The sequence below is a fragment of the Felis catus genome, chromosome E1, assembly GCF_018350175.1.
Source record: "Felis catus isolate Fca126 chromosome E1, F.catus_Fca126_mat1.0, whole genome shotgun sequence".
NCBI classification, from domain to species: domain Eukaryota; kingdom Metazoa; phylum Chordata; class Mammalia; order Carnivora; family Felidae; genus Felis; species Felis catus.
The window spans coordinates 2,915,268-2,931,680 of NC_058381.1; the positions used below are offsets into that span (position 1 = coordinate 2,915,268).

The following is a 16,413-nucleotide window of genomic DNA, read 5'->3' on the forward strand; positions in this document are numbered from 1 at the left end:
TCCCTGGAAGCGGGGCCACACCCCTCCACCAAGAGCTCCCTTCACCCAGTCCCCAAACTTCATTGCACAGTCTTTTTTTTTTTTCTTTTTGTATTAAAAAATAATAACAGACACAATATCAAAAACACAAATGCCATCGGTAGAGGGTACAGCTGAGAACACCTGGGTCCCACCTGAGGGGCAGCACCAGGGACTCCATGGTCCACCAACGTCCCCCACCCTGGAGCAGCTAGGGGTTTGGACCGCTGGGTCCTGCTTGGGCCTCGGGCCCTCCTCCTCCCTTCTAGGAAGGAGGTGGGAGAGCGAGCTGTCTCCCCCAATAAATAAGTGTAGCCCCAACCCTCAGGGACCTGGACTTGGGCTCAGCCAGGGCTTGGAGAGACCACTTCAGCAGCTCGTCAGCAGCCTTGTCCAGGGGAAGGAAGGTCTCCTCACCAGCGGCGGGAGAGGAGGCTTCGCTGGGCTGGGCTGGCTGAAGAGTCCCACCCTCTGTATCCTAAGAAGCCAGAAGCTGCCCCTGGATCCTGGGCTGCTGATGGGGGTCCGGCCCCCTAAGCGGGAGAAGCTGGGGCAGTTTCCTATCGGTTGGTCCAGCCACGGCTGGTTCTGAGAGGTGGAAGAAGGGAGAAGGAAGCTTCTCATGCACTCCCAGAGGTGGCCTCAAAATGTGGTCTAGCTGGTGCCATTTTCCGTGGCAGGTAAGGCTGGACTGGATGGGCTCCCACCTTGTTCCTCCTCCTCCATGGCCAGGTCTTGGGAGCTTGAGGCCCTGGCCCCAGCTTGAGCGCCGGCCTCCTCTCCGCCCTCACCCTCGCCACTGCCGCCACCACCACCACCACCCTCGCCTCCGCCCTCCTCCATGGGCTCCAGTCCCAGTCCGTCCAGTTCCGAGAAGAGCGGGTCATCAGGGTGGCCGGGGTCTCGGGTGCTACTGCCGCAATCCACACAGGCCTCGGAGGGAAAGGGAAGAAGTCAGACGAGGTGCTCCCTGCTAAGGCTGCCACCCCAGCCCAGGAGGACTCCCCCCAAAACGTGCTCCCAAAGAAGTACCAGTCCACACAGACAAGCGTGGGCCAGTGAGACTGAAAATGTACCGCTCCCTGTTGTCTGGACCCCACTATAAGACAGTCACAACGTCCGTTAGCATAGAATTGGCCCGAAGAGGTCCGTAAAGACTCATGTAATGAGACACTATCTGACCCAGCAGAAAACTTAGTGGAATTAACATCCTTCAGGATTAAACACCCAAGGACAGACAATGGGGGGCGGGGGGGATCAGCCCCTCAGCCTCTAACCTTTCAACCCAAGCTCAATCCCCCTCCTTCTCCCTCCCGGCCCTAACATCTCTCACCATCACATCGAGGGCCCGAGGCAGCTGACCCTTCCGGACCCAGGAGTGCACAGCACCCAGTTCCCTGCGCTGGTCCTCTGAGAAGCGAGGCTGTTGCTTCTGCATGGCCCGGAGCCGCTCCCGGTCCTGCTTCAGCACAGAGGCCATGTCCCTGCCCGGGGAAGGGGTGCAGAAGGCAGAGGCTGGAAGCCAGGGCCAGAGCCTGCGAGGCGGCCCTTCTTCCTCTATGGCAGGTGCCCACCCACGGCCTCACGCTCCTCTCAACCCCGCGCTAGGAGTTCAGGGCTTCCAAGAGCAGAGAAGCTGTCCTCAGCATGGCAAGAACGAGTGCGGGGTGGAGTTCCCGGGGCCCAGGGACAGGGCAGGAAGTCCCAGGACAGAGCCAGCCCCGGAAAAGAAAATCCCAAGCTCGGTGGGAAGGGGAGCGTAGGCGAGCCTCCCCACACCTCTGAAAGGGGAGGCAGAGGCGGCCCCTGAAACTCCTCACCTGGAGGGCACCTGGTAGGTCATCATGACGCGCTGGTCGGCGTTGGCCATGAGCAGCCAGATGGGATCCTGGAGCACGTACTTAATGACCTGGTCCCCAGGCTCAGCCCTGGCCGGGGCGGCCCCGGCTTCGGCCTCAGAAGAGTCAACGCTGCCAAAGTACTTGCTCGTGTGGCTGCTCTGACTGCTGCCTGCGAAGCAGAGGGGCCACCGCCGCCGTCAGGCCTCCCGGGCCCGCCCTCCAGGCCACACCTGTAACCCACCGGCCTGAGGAAGCAGGGCCTGGCCTCCCAACTCCCCCAGTCGCCGGCCTCCCCGGGGTCAGAGGGGACGTGGGGGGGGCGGGGCACGCACGTGTGATGCTGGCTGAGGTGCTGCCTCCCTCGTGGGAGCCTGCCCCGGACCCGGAGCCCAAGCCGGAGCCCGAGGAGGCGGAGCCCGTGCCAGATCGAGAATCTTCTTGCAGCAGCAACTCCAGCAGGTCGCTGGAGCCCGAGAGGGCGTCCTGATTGGAGGACTCCGTTACCTCCACCTGGGCGGGGGTGAGGGGGAGCAGGATGGGATTAAGGGGCCAACACCCAGGCTTCCCTTCAAGTGCTTCCACTGGATGGGGGACACACCCAACCCCAGTGGCCTCTGCCTCCCCTCTGTGACAGTGGGGCCGGGATGAAAGAGAAGAGAGCTGGCCCAGAGTAGGGGCGTGACGCTGGACCCTTTCCAGGAGGCACGTGCGCTCTCAGAAGTTACTGGGACGTTCTGGCCACCTGTCGGACAGGATCGTCCCTACTCCACAGACCAGGCGGCCGATTTCGCCCTCATTCAGAAATTCAGCTGGGGTCTCCCACCCCACGGACACCATCTCCTAGAGACCGAAGCCCGGCAGGCAGAGGGGGCGAACCGTGAGGTGGAAAAGGAGTGAAGGGAAGGGGGCTGGAGGGGAGTGCTGGTAAAAGGACGCAGGGGGCTCAGTGCTCACCAGTCTGGCCTCTGGCTCAGCAGCCTCCTCACTGGGAGGCGGGGGCCCAGCACTGCTCCCAGTGCCCCCTGCAACAGCACCCCCTTCAACACGGGGGGGCTCCTCAAGCTGCAGCAGATTTAGCTGGAGTGGGGAGCTGCATCTCGAGTTGAACAGGGGAGAGTCGGGCCGGTGGGGAGGGCTGGGGGGCGGTGGGGGCAGGGACGGAGAGGGGGAGTGGGAGGCCGGGGTTGGAGGCCCTTCAGCGGGAGTCTGGGGTACCCCATAGGGATAGCCGGACGGGGTCGGGAACAGGTAGTTAGGGAGCACCAAGGCTACCATCGGGGTCACTAGGGGGGCGGGGAAAGCTGCAGGGGGCCCGGAAGCAGGGGCGGAGGGAGGAGGGTGGGGGCCTCCCCGTGGGAACACCGGGAGAGGGTAGGGCTGGACCATGGCTGGGAAGGGAGCAGTGGCCGGTGGGGGCGGCCAGGGGGCAGAGGGTGGCACGGGGGACGGGTGGGAGGTGAAGCAAGGGGCTTCAGCCCGGGGGGTCTGGTGGTGGCGTGAGCGCTTGGCTTTGGATCGGCAGTGGTGTCGGCGACCGGGGGGTGCGGGGCCGTGGTGGCAGCCTGTGGGGAGAGACCAGGGTTAGCGAGGGCCTCAGCCCGGGGCTCGGCATCCCTGCCACCCACACCGCCCTGCCACTCTGACCAGGGAGAGGGCAGAAGGCCCCGAAGAGAACCTGGCTTCCGGCCACGCAGCACAGAGGGGACGCCAGGGAGGAGAGGGAACCTTCAGGGAAGAATCACAGGAGGCAGGACGAGGGGGATTTATTGCAAAAGGAGCCAGGAAAGGAAAGGTTACAAGTGGGGTGGAGCAGAGGGTACACAGAAGACAGAGGCGTGCTGGCAGATGGGAGGAAGCAGGATGCGTCCGTGGGCGAACGGGCAGGCAGCTCCGGTCCATCCCCCAAACTCCCACAGTAACGCCAGCCTGGGCGCTCCTCCGGCCGGTCGAGGCCACGCTCGGCCTAGCTTGAGGTGGAGTGATGAGATGGCCGGGAAAGCCCAGTCCCGAGTCCCGCGTCCGCCTGCAGGGAGCCTCTCTCAGGCACCTGGAGGGCTGACATCCTGCCCTTGAAGCCCCGACCCCACAGCAGCTGTCCCGGCCCGCCTGGCCTGTGTCTGGCCTGCGGTCTATAGCGGCTTCACAAGTGGGCACGCTTCAGCCCCTGCCCCCAAGATGGGCTTGAAAGAGCTTACCTGGAGCAGAGCACTCCGCCTGCCTGTCTCAGTGCCAGCCCCCCAGGCTGCCCTCCTCTGGCTGCAGCCCGGAACCCCCGCCTAGTAGGGAGACGCTAGCGAGGGGCCTGTCCCTAAGCAGGGCCCGGGGGCCCTGGAGCAGGAATGTCTCCCTCGAGAACCCCCTGCCCCCGACCCCCGACAGTCTGGTCCCAGACTGGGCAGAGGACGAGGCTCAGGGCTGTCCTGGGTGGCTACCTCGCTCGCCAGGGGCCAAGGGGGCCGGGGAGGAGCCGTCAAGTCCACGCAGTCGGCCGAGATCTCGGAAGCGGCTGAGGAAGGCCTGCTCCTCCTTCTGTGTGTGCAGGGACAGCACGGCCTTGGTCAGGCCCACCGGGCGGTAGGCATCTGGGGCTGGGTCAGGGGCTACTGTGGGGCTGGGGGCTGGGCTGGGGGCTGGGCCTGGAGCCAGGCCAGGCAGGTCCTCCATCATGATGATGTCTGAGGAAGGCGAGACAGAGGAAAGGTCACTGGAGTCACCTCAGGGGTTAGTACATCCATACCACACCCTCCCCATCCGACAACCCAGCCAACCCCTGGCCTCTGCCCCACAGCCCAGCCTGTGCCCCACGTGCACCCCTTGGCCTCCTCCCTGCTGAGGACTGGTTCTGGGCCCTCTTCTCCATGCAAAGCGGTCCCAGGGTGAGAGAGAACACTTAGTCCCCTCCGGTGACAGTCCCCTAGGATAAGAAACACCTCCAAGGCTCTCCTTGGAAGGGAAGCTCGCTCCTCCTTGCCCTCCCCTCACACGTCCTCCAGGACAGCACCCGGCGACCCTTTAGGGGTTCCCAACAGTCCCTATCCTCGGACCCTCTGTGGACAGCACCACAGGGTCGGGCCCCCCACCCTAGACCTTGTGTGCAAACCGACAGCGAGAACACGGAAAAACAAAGCAGTGAAGGCCGGCGGGGGTGGACAGCAGGCAGCAGCCCCAAGCCAAGACGGAGACCTCCTCCTCTCCGTTAGGGGCCAGACAGGGAAGGGAAAGGTGGGCAGGAGGGAGATCTGGCTAGGGGGCCGAGGGCAACCCCCTCACTCCGCGCCCATACCCGACTCCGGGGGCTTCTTGTCTCCCACGTGGACGATGGTGGAGCTGAAGCTACACTGACTGGTGACGGACACCACGCTCTCTGCCTTATTGGCCAGGGCGAGCGGGCTCAGGGCGCCTCCCACCACCGGCTCCTTCTGTGGGGCGGCCCCCTCCCCGGACAGCACCGCCGACGCATCTGTGCGGAGAGATGGCACGTCACCCCCGGGAGGTCGGAGGGGAAATCCCAGAGAAGACGTGGAAGGACAGACGGGACAGAGAACTCCGCAAATCTGAAGGCGGGGAGGGGGACAGGGTGGAGCAAGGTGGGGGCCCCAAAGGCAGAAATGCAGAGACACTGGGCCAGGGGGCCAGGACGGGGCAGCGGGGACAGGGCGTGCACGGGGTCCTTACCTTTCTTGGCCCCCAAAGGGAGCGGACCTGTCCTCTGCTTGTCATCGTCGGAGGCTGACGAGGTGGTGCAGGAGGAGGAGGCACATTTACGCTTGGTGGTGCTGGGAATGTTACAGCTTTCCAGGTACCTGCGGGGCAGGGGCGCCAGAGGGCATGAAGGCAGGGCTTGAGGTGGGCCGAGGCCAGGACCCAGGTGGGAGAAGGTTCCGGGGTAGCCTGACCTGAGGATGCCGTCCAAGCAGTTGATCTGCTGGTAGGAACAACCATTGGCTTCTTTTCTCTCCACCTCCTCAGGGGTCAAGGTGAGTGGAGCCTGGACTGGAGCAGGGACCATCTCCAGCTCCGGGTCTGGGGACTGGCAGGAAAGGGTCTTGGCCTTGAAGGTGCCTGTGGCTGCGCCAAGGAGAGAAAAAAGGAGAGACAAGCTCCTCTGGGTTGGGGTGAAGGTCAGGGGGCCCCGGGGTCTCACTGCTCAGCCACGCCCTCACCAACTCACCAGGGAGGCGGGGCCGGGGCGGAGGCCAAGCGCGGGACTCGATGAAAAGCTGCTGTCCCTGATGTTTCACCAGGTGCACGTCTTTACAGATCTGCTGGAAGGTCACCTGCAGGACAGGGCAGGGCAGTGTCACTGGTCCAGGGCACAACGCAACGAGGGGTACTAGAGGGGAGGCACACGGACCACGGTGAACGCAGGACGGGAAGGAAAGGCACAGGAACTGGGCCTGGACAGGGGAACGTGACACTAGAGGGCGAAGCAGGGGAGGGACACTCACCGGGGCGGGAGGCCCGGGCCCCTCAGCGTCACCCCCGTTGCTATCACTGGAGGAGCCAGGGCTGAGGAGAGGGCCCGGGGAAGCGGCGGGGCCGACCCCACAGAGCCCGGTGGGACTGGGGCTGTGTACCGGCTGAGGCAGACAGAGAACCTGGTTAGATGGCTCAGCCCTCCTCCCCGCGCCCCTACCCCTGCCTCATCTCCGAGCCCCGCCCCTCGACAGTCACCTGTAACAGCAGCCTGTGGATCTGTTCGGACAGCTCCTGGATGTCAGAGTCCAGAGACAAAGCTGGGCTGGGGGCCGGAGGAGTGAACACGTCCTCGTTCAGGGGTGCCCTGCAGGGTGGAGAAGGCTAAGTCGGGCCCTGCCCCCTCCTGCGTGGTCCCAGCCCACAGGGCCGGCTCTGGGGCCCACTTACGTGCGCACTTTGTGGCGTCCCAACACAAAGGCCACCTTGCGGCTCCAGGGGTGCACGAAGCCGGCCCAGCTGGTGTCCATGGTGACGTACTCCCCATTCCTGGCGCAGAAGCGGATGGGGGAGTGATCGAAGGGCTGGCCAGCCAACTGCAGGACTGAAGGAGTGAGAAAGTGAGGGGAGGGGAGGGTGGGCAGGAGGCAGAGCCGGGCAAAGCAGAGGGCCGCCCGCTGGAGATCCAGGACACCGAGGCCCCGAGGGACAACCACAAGCACAGCCACTGAGAGGCCCCGCAGACAGCGGAGGAAGAAGAGCAGCATAGAGGACTAACTCACTCTTCTTGTGGATGGCCAACATGAGGGGCCGGTCCTCAGGGTGCAGGAACAGGAGGACTGGGGCCCCCAGGAGGTCCTGGGGAAGGTAGCCCAGCAGGGGGGCGGCCCTGCGAGGGGAGGAGGCATCAGAGAGTAGCCATGGCCTCAGCCCTCCCCACCCCCTTCCCTCCAGGTCCTGAGCAAACCTTTCGTCCACATCCTGGAAGAGGCAGCTGGGCGTGTGCCGAGTAGTGAAGATCCTCTTGTCAGGAGGGATCCGGGGAGCTGGGGCACAGAGAGGGAGGCCACTGAGTTTTTCTCCAGAATGGTCCAACTTCTCAGCCCCAAGCCTCAAGCTGGCTGGCGGGCCTCCCCACAGCTGTGGGGGCCCTCTAGCCTGCACAGACGGTCTGGACCATTCTTTCACCCCACGCCAAGAGCGAAACGGAGAACCAAAGCATTCAACCTTCCCTGCTCCTAGCTCAGGATGCTTATTCCACTCTCCCCCCACTAAAAACGGACTCGAACCTTCATCCTTATGGTTCCTTCTCTGCCCCAAGATCTTGAGGGGCTGGGACCTGCCTCTCAGACTCACGGCCTACCTCCCCACTACTGTAGGGAAGTCACCCTTCTTCCTACGCCCCACCAGGCCAGGCCCATTGCCCACACACCTTCGTAACCCGAGTGGATGCGCTCTGCAATGAGCAGGCAGCATGGCTGCGCGGGGGCCCCGTCTGAGACCCGGATCTTGGTCACGTACGGCGTTAGGCGGAATGGCTGGTACCGAGGCCCTGAATCCCGGTCAGGACCCCCTCTAGCAAAGGAGACAGACAGGCACTAGTGACTCTTAGCGGAGGACCACCCACCCTTCGCCTCAAGGTCATGGACCGTGCCGCAAAACAGCGGGGGTGTGGATGGTGGGAGGGGGTCTGCCCCCACACTCCCCACCTACCTGATACGGCAGAAGACAGACTTCTCCTGGGTGAAGTCCTTGAGGCCTGAACCTGGAACAGACCAGGAGGGTGCTAAGGACAGCCCCCCACTTCCTCCCTGGCCCCTCAGAACAGGGACTCCCTGGGACTGCTGGTCCCTGGCCCCGAGCACTTGGGGACCTCACCTGCCGAGGCCCCGGCGCCCCAGGTGGGCAGGCGAGATGGGGCAGTGGAACCGTAGAAGACGCCCACATCCTGGGGGGCCAGGAGCTCAGAGAAGCGGGCGCCCCGGAACACGTCCCGCTTGCAGCGCAGCAGGGTACCCGCCTGCTCTGAGATGTAGACGATGCGGCCCGTCAGGAAGGAGACCGCCACGGAGAAGGTATCCTGGGCAGGAAAGAGAGGACGAAAGTAGACTCAGGAGCCTCGCGACGGAGGACGGGTGGCGCGGCGGGATGGAGAGGTCGGGCCGCAGCTGACCTGGTTGCGGAGCGTATACTCAGACGTGATGTGCTCCAGCTCCTCCAGGGTATAAGTGGACATGTCCATGGCACAAGGTTCGCCCTCCTCCAGGCTCCACTGCTGGTAGTATTCTTGGTTGGCTGTAGGGCGAAGGTGGTGAGGTATCTACTGAGGAGACTGCCGCCCCCCCCCCCCCCCCCCCGCCACGGTGGCCCAGCGCCCAGCCACGGCCCTCCCAGGAAGCACCACTCACCCTGCACCTGCTTGACACAGGCCAGAGCATACTGAAGCGTGGCCAGGGTCCCGGAGCGGCCCTTGCCCCGACGCTCTGGCGGCAGCCGAAGCTTGAGCTCCCGCAGAGCCGTCATGAGTTCCTTCTGGGTCCTGGCCCGGGCGGACTGTTCACTGCTGCGGGGCCCACAGGGAGGTAAGGGGTATAGCTCTTAGGCCCAGACCGTGGCCCAGGCCCCCAGCCTTCTTCTTTGGCCCTCCCCCCCACGAACCTGCAGCCACTGGTAGACGGGTTGTCCTGCTCGGAGCTGGCGCTCAGGAGGCTGTAGGCAATGGAGCTGCTGGGTGGGGAGGGACTCTGAGAGTTTGTGCTGGGGAGAAGCAGCAGGCCCACAATGAGAAGGCACCCAGGAGCAGGGACCCCCGCCCTGGCTCAGCCTGCTGGCAGGACCACCCCCAGACCCTGAGGCACTTGCCCACACACCTCTTGCTGCTCTCAGTGGTCTCCAGCAGGGCGGAGTCCTTGCCGTTGCCAGAGGAGGAGCTGTGTGAGCTCCGCTGGGATGCGCCCCTGGACTCGGGCCCGTTGGACTCATTGCCGCTGGAGCCATTGCTGTTGGCATCTGTGTCATCAGCCAGGCTGGGGCCGGGGCAAGACCGGTGCTGTGGCGGCCCAGGGGATGGGGCCCCTCCAGGGCAAAAGGACTCCCCCGGTCCGGAGTCCCCTCCCCCATCAGCCCCTTCCAGGGGGCCATTCATGTCTGCGCCATGGGGAGGGCAAGGGGGAAACAGAGCAGGCAGAGAGGCCACCACGAGAGCGCACGAGGGGGCCGGGCGGCCTGGCTGGGGGAGCGAGGTGGGAGACGCAAGCCTCTGAGAACTGAGAAGTTCGATCCCAGGCAGTACCTGGACAGGGAGACCAAGAAGAAGGGCGAGCTGTTAACCTTACAATCCTGCCGGTTTCATTCAGACCCTGCTCTGTCGGCCCCCAGGCCCCTAGGCCCCAGGCTTGGGAGCCCGGATAAGTTCTGTTTCCTATTCCCATAGGCGTCTGCAGATGGGAAGGGGCCTCTCTCCAGCCTTCCCCCACTTCCCCCGCCAGCGTGGCCTGGGAAAGTAAGAGCCTGAGTATTCGACGAGAACTATGACCGTGAACCAAAGCCTGGACACTTCCCATCCTCAAATTCCCTTCAGGCCCCCACTCCGCGCCGGACTCCCAAGGCCTCGGAGCAGGGGGTATGCCTGTCGTCGCCTATATTTAGGCCTCCAGGCTAATTTTATCCGGGGGCGGTGCCACCCCCGCTGCACATGCGCACAGACATGCGCGGACCCACCACGCGATTCCGCCGCCGTCGCGGTCGCCAGGGAAACCGACGTCAGCAGCTGAGCTCAGCGGTTGCTGGAGGGACCACGGGAGGGCGGGAGGGGCGACCCCTCCCCCATTTCCCAGCGGAGCCAGGGATCGACCCACTCCCACGCTGGCGGGCGCGGCCCGGGGTCGCCCACCTCTAGTACACCCCCAGGCCCTGCAGGGCTCGGTGGCCGTAAGAAGAAGGGCTGCCCATGGGGTTTCCAGAGGCTGGCCTTGCTCCCCAGGGCAAAACACAACCGCCACCGCCCTCCGCGCAAAAGCTCCCCAGCCTGGCCTTCGCCTGGATCTCGGTCGTTGTGGTCAAGACGACCCAGCCTGTCCTCCTCCGGCCCCCGCACCCTCTCCCGACCCACAGGACTGAAGCCGGCACCTGCCATTGTCAGGGACTCAGGAATCCTCTCTTCGGTCCTCTACTTTTCTAGATTACCCCCCCCCCCACACACACACACACACACTCCGCCCCCATCCGAAGCAGACACACTCAGCCCTGAGCAAGGGACGCACAAACGCCAGCGGATAGTTCTTCCCCTACTCCTCGTCCAACCACACCCCCAACCCCCGAGCATTTTCTGAGCGCCAGGAGAAAAAGGAAGGCTGTGGCCAACAGCAGGAACTAGCGCCGGGAACGGGATGTTCCAGCCCGAACCAGGCTTACATCACGGCCGGCGCGGGGCCAGGGCCTGGAGGGGGGAGCGCGGGCAGCGCGGAAAGCCTGAAGGGGTCCCGGTGCCGGGGCAAAACCGAAGACCCCCGAGTGACGAGAAAGGCGGTGGCGGCAGGCCTGCCGAGGGTCGGACGTGGGGCCGGGGTAGCTGGGAGGAGAGGTCAAGGCTGGAGGTAGGGTAAGAGGATCAGGAGTGCGGACAGCCGGCACAGGGTTGCGAGGAACACCCATGTTACACCCGAAGGCAGAGAGAGAGGGGGTGGACAGCGGCAAGGAGGGCGGACTGCAGGTGAGCCTTCCGAGCGCCCGGGCCGAAAGCGGCGCATCAGGCTAGAAGTGGCGGCGGTCCCACTTGGGGCGGGAGACCGGTCCCCGGATGGCCCTGGAGATGCCTACCTGGCCGCGCGAGCGCCCTCCGGCCGCCTGCCCGCCGCCGTTGCAGCCCTCAGCCGAGTGGAAGCTTCGCGGGGCCAGGAGGCGGGTTGCATAATGCCAGGCACTGCCCCTCATTGGCCTCCTGCCGGCTGAGCCACAGGCCCCGCCCCCGATTGGCTGGGGATCTCGTCCCGGCGCCTGATTGGTTACTGGCCCCTACTGAGGTCAGGGCTGTGTCACACACACGGGCGCACGTGGACCTGGGTGCTGGCGCTGGGCTGAAGGGCCCCAGACACCACCACCCAGCCAATGGGCGCAGGACGCCTTGCACAGTGAATAATGGAAGGGTGGGGAGGGGACGTAAGCTCCCCTCTTCAGGGAAAATGCCTGGGCCGCGGTAGGTGCTTAAAGATGTCTGCTTCCTGAACTGTCCAACCCAGCACAGCAGGACACCTTGGCCTTGCCAGAGGTGGGAAAAAGGAATGCGTACTCGGGGGGGGGGGGGGTGGGCAAGCTGGATGAGATGGCTGGTCCCCGGGAGGAGCAGGGCACACAGAAACTCGGCTTGGCTTTTCCTGGGTTCCTCTCCCCAGCCTTGTCATCACAATACAGCCATTTTACCCAGCCCCTTCCTCTGACACTTCAAATCCTGTGGACAGCTGGGAGGATGGCAATTGAGGGTCCCCTGTGATAGGGGGTGGAGTGCAGGGCAGGATGCAAACAACAGAAGGGGCAGCCAGAGCCAATAAGGGCTGTAAAGGGAAACAATGGCAGGTGCTTCTGTACCCAATCAGAGAAAAGGTCTCCGGGCAGCCTACGTGGTGACTAGTGCTTCTTCTCTCCTCAGGATGCAGCCACCCACAGTTAGGGCTGCCCCAAAAGTGGGGGCCAGGAAGCCAGGACTATAGGGAACAAAGCCGGTGGCTAAGAGATCAAGGGGGACCCTACAGAGACACAGGTGAAGTGGCAAGGGCTTCAGATCCCCACCACTAGGACAAGAGAAAGCCAAAGACCTCGTCTGCCACCTCTCTGTATTCCCCAGAACCCCAGGACTGGACCTGACACATGGTAGATGATCAATAAACATGGTGATTTTGTTGTTGTTAACAAGGATAGATGGGGGAGGGGAAGGGGCCCCAGCAATGGAAAAGGTGCTGGAAATTATGTTTTTTCAAGGAGGGGGCAGAGCAGACCACTGGAAGTGCCAGGCTGGGCTGGGGGAAACTGCAGTGACAGACCCCTCCATCCAAGACGGTGGTTAGATCCTCTCAGGGCTCCCTGTTAACGTGGGCAGCAAGTGAAGAGACCCCCAAGCTGATGCTGACACAATCAGCTGTCGGTGCCCTTCCTCCCTGTCACGTGGCCTAAGCCTTCCTTAACAATGGTGTTCCCCGTGGAGGGGCCGGGAGGAGGGCTCCGTGGAAAAGCTGGGACACAGGGATGTCATAAAATAACCCAGAAAAACCAAAGCCGGAAAACAGAGAAAACAAAGGATTCAGGTCTCGTCTCCTGGAAGACGTCCTCCCAACTCATATACTGTGGCCCAGTCCCCCGGCGCATTTTCAGACTCCTCTCCTCTGGAAACATGGTTTTTCTTCCTCCCCGGTTCTCCCCTGGGATCTGGATGTGATCCCCGCTGACAAGAGGCCCTGCCGGCTCTCCCACCCCCCACCTGCATATCTACACTTCGCATCGACAAAGGGGTCCAGCGCCCCAGCAGCCCCCACCTGCTCGCAAGGCCCTGGTCGTCCAGCCTCACAGTCCCCACAGTAACCGGGCCCTGCTGCCGTCAATGGAGGAGAGGGGGCGGGAGAGAGCGGTGACGTCAAAGCGGAGGAAGAGGGCGGAGCGAGGCAGCCGGGGAATGTGGGACAGGGAGGCTGGAGAGGCAGTGGTTTGGGAGGCGGCCAGCTCGAGAGGGCGGCGGCCCGCGCACTTGGGAACATCATGTTCTCTTGGCCGGAGGCCCAGGACATGCACCCGGCCCGGGCGCCTCCCCCAGCCAAAGACAGCCGTCCTGTCCCAAAGCCAGGGATTCCTGGAGAGAGGATTAGGAGGAAGGGGTCCCCCGCCCCCGCCCCTACGCCTGGCTCTCTCCCCGAGACTCACATCCGCCCTTCCCTCGGCTCGTTCGCCCCGCTGCTGGCACGGGCTCCGCCCTCCCCTCCCAAACAGTACACATCTGCTGGCCCAGTCCCAAAGAGCTAGGGCGGGGAAGTTGGAGGCCAGGTTCTGCGAGATCACACGCACCTTTGCTCCCTCCCGGAGGCCCCCTCAGCGCCGGAATCTCTGGTTACTATGGCAGCAGAGAGAGGGAGGAGGGGCAGGGAGAAGAATGGGTCTAGGAGGAGGAAATCGAACTAGGACAGAGCAAGTGGCCCGGCCTGGGGCCTGGATCCTGGAAGACGGACATAGGGTGGAACGACGGTTTGGGCTGGTGCCTGACGATCAGAAGAACCAGGAAGAGGGAAATGGAGAGGGAGTCACCAAAACTTGGCCGAAAAACTTGAGAATGTGAGATTATAGTTTCCAACCACCAGCATTCCTGTCACTGTTGTTTTGATATCCTACAGCCATTTTTTTTTTAGCTAAACACACACATACACATACAAACACACACACACACACACACACACACACACACACACACACACACACACATGAGGCACTGTGCTAAGCACTAAACGTATATTCTCTTATTTAATCCCCAGAAACAAGCCTGTGAGATGGGTATTATTATCCCCATTTCCACAGAGCCAGAAGTTACTAAACTTGCCTCCTAATATGTTCTCAGGCTCTTAACAAACAAAACCCAGGGGTCAAATCTGAGCTCTGATAATGATTTGTCATTCTGGCATCTCATCCTTCGGGAACCTGGGAATCTGGGCCTCTCAAATATCCAGCCGATTCTAAGTTTGGTGCCTGGGACACAGTCTCCATCCAGTTCCTCTGCTCCCTGGGCCTGGTCTCAGACATTCCGTATGCACTCCCCACATGCTCCCAATCACCTCAGCCCCGGTTTACACATGCTCCCAAAGTCCTTGAAGTCACCTTAGTGGCCACCAGCCCCAGGGATCTCCTAGGAACCCCACCTTGTCACTCTTCCACCTTAGCCCAGGTCACTTTACCGCAGGCCTGTTTGCACAGATAGTAGAGTACCCTGTTTGTGCCTGCTCACCGCCAGGGGCTCCAGAAGACACGTGCAGAGACAGTCGGCACAACCCTGTCCTCCCTCTCAGGACCCAACAGCTGCTACTCCACCTTTCCTCCCGGGGGCGGCTCCAAGGCCCAACCCCTCCTCTTTAGACACAAGAAAGACATCCAGAGCCTCGATGTGACTGGCTCTGGGTCACATCTCCCCTCGCCACCTCGCCATCCTTTCTCAAATCACTATGTCAACCCTCTGGCACCTGCCCTACCGGGGCCTCCCTGAAGCCTCAGAACCCCCCGCTCTTTCAAATGCTTAAGGCGCCTATTCAAACAGTAGCCAAGCACTGGGACGTCCCCCACCCACCCTCAGGGATCCTGTCCCCATACCTCCCTCGCCGAGGCCCACCCTCCCAGGATCCCCTGGATCAGTCGGGGTCCAGGTACCTAGGGAGGTGAGGAATGTACCCGGTGTCCGAGCCTCCCTCCCTCGTCCCTCGAGGGCTGAGTTCGCCGTCCTACTCCCCACATCCATCAGAGCTCCCACAGCGGTGATCCTGGATTCGCATGACCCTCCCCCAACTCTGTTGACAGCGTCCCTGAAAGAACACAGCACCCCGGAGAGGCGCGCGCTGACCGCCGCCCACCTCCCCCCACCCGCGAGCACTCACCCTCCGCAAGCGCAAAGAGGCTAGAGTGGCTTCCCTGCCCGGGCGCCAGCGCCTGGGACCAGCTCCTGCAGGCCCGCCCCCCCCCCCCCCCCGCGGCCGCGCGGCCACGCCCCTCGAGCTCATTGGCCTAAGGGTGCCGACCCATGCCCCGCGCCGCGTGCGTCCGCCCGGCCCTCGCATAGCCACCATTGGCGCCACCCGCCGCCGTCATCTCCTCATTGGTCAGCTTGCCAACCCGCAGTGACAGCTCCACGTGCGAGAGGGGCCGCCCCGGCGCGCTGATTGGGAGTCCGCCGGGAAGTCACGCCCCCATCCACTTCGGGAGTTCGTATTGGCTGTGCCGCCATCCTCAGACCCGCCTAGTTCGGGAACGCGAACGCTAGTCCAGCCCTCCGAACTTCCTCATAGGCTGAGAGGTCTCGGAGCTGTAGAGGACACGTGCCGGCGCTCTCACGCGGCAGCTTGTTTACCTGGAAGCTGGGGATTTTCCTTGACGACACTAGTACCGGAGACTGCGGCTCTGCGCAGGCGCAGCGAGGGTGACCTGCACGCAGGCGCAGATGTGAGCGGCGGTGGCGATGGTTAGGGGAGCTTTGTGCCAAGACTCGGGCTAGCTGTCCCGGGCGTGACAAGAGCGCCCCCAGCGCTGGGACTCCGGCCCTGGGTCCCTGCGGCCCCGGGAAGCTGGAAGGTGCTGGCCTAAGAGGGTCTTCCTATCTCGGCGCCGCGTGTTGATGAAGATGATGGTTGGCTCCCGATGGTTTCCTGTGGACCGAGCCAGGCGCTTCTCACAAATCCGGAGGCCGTCTCACTTACTACTACTCCGCCCTACAAATGAGACTGAGCTCCAGGGAGGTTACATAATCCGTCTGGATTAACACTCCAGTGCATAACGGGGCCATGATTTAGATCCAGGTCCTTGACACTTAGAAAGAAGGTGGGTCCCTAGGGCGAATGAGAACCTTAAACCTGGAAAGGATTCAGTAGATGAACGGAAAAACGCCCTGAGCACGTTATGGAACATAGTAAGCCCGAAATAAATGGTGGACATTACTATAATGACTGCCTACCTAGTTCTAAGAATCACCTGGGCCTCTTAGAACATCTATTTGTAAAAGCGTCCTTGGCAGACAAGTTTGGGAAACACTCTCTCGATTTCCCGTACTGCTGAATCCTCCCGCTGCATCCCAGAGAAGTCGGCCCTCCAGAGCTGGTCCGGCACCCTCCACTCATTGTTGAAGCAGCTGGGGTCGGGGATGCTAGGTGTCACATCAGGGACGTCAAGGACCTGGAGACTATGGGGGCTCAGCGTGGGGTCTAGAGTCACCAATCCTACAACAAGGTGCAGGGGTGGCAGGCCAGTCTGTGGCCTGCTCCATACCACACTCCGCTGGGTCTCTCTGAGCCAATTTGTTCCGTATTTATGAACCCCTTCTGGATGCTGGCACTGTGCTAGGCACCCAGGGGAAGGGATGTTTCGAAGAAGACGGCCGTCTACTTCAGGCCTAGGAGTAAATGACCAT

At 62.9% G+C, this 16,413-nt stretch overlaps 1 protein-coding gene and 1 long non-coding RNA gene across 6 annotated transcripts; one reads left to right on the forward strand and one right to left on the reverse strand.

The window, feature by feature from the left end:
* Positions 1-106: 106 nt before the first annotated feature.
* On the reverse strand, positions 107-14,970 carry PER1 (period circadian regulator 1). Of its 5 annotated transcripts, none has more exons than XM_006939763.5 (23): positions 14,891-14,970; positions 9,146-9,567; positions 8,934-9,032; positions 8,684-8,838; positions 8,449-8,570; positions 8,154-8,355; positions 7,989-8,040; positions 7,708-7,850; positions 7,243-7,321; positions 7,058-7,164; positions 6,726-6,879; positions 6,534-6,642; positions 6,308-6,439; positions 6,031-6,136; positions 5,756-5,927; positions 5,535-5,662; positions 5,143-5,319; positions 4,292-4,534; positions 2,814-3,421; positions 2,192-2,369; positions 1,839-2,028; positions 1,352-1,502; positions 109-951 (listed from the first exon to the last, which is right to left on the reverse strand). In XM_006939763.5, the coding sequence occupies exons 2-23, from the start codon at positions 9,418-9,420 to the stop codon at positions 673-675; spliced, it is 3,861 nt and encodes a 1,286-aa protein (XP_006939825.1). In that variant the 5' UTR covers positions 9,421-9,567; positions 14,891-14,970; the 3' UTR covers positions 109-672. The 5 variants fall into 5 exon arrangements, with proteins under 5 accessions (XP_019672681.2, XP_006939825.1, XP_019672682.1 ...); XM_019817123.3 differs by lacking the exon at positions 14,891-14,970 and adding an exon at positions 14,667-14,860; XM_023244700.2 differs by lacking the exon at positions 14,891-14,970 and adding an exon at positions 12,800-13,170.
* Positions 11,369-12,179, forward strand: LOC109494167. Its single transcript, XR_002148791.3, has 2 exons — positions 11,369-11,541; positions 11,920-12,179. It is a non-coding gene; the product is annotated as an uncharacterized LOC109494167 (long non-coding RNA).
* Positions 14,971-16,413: the final 1,443 nt, after the last annotated feature.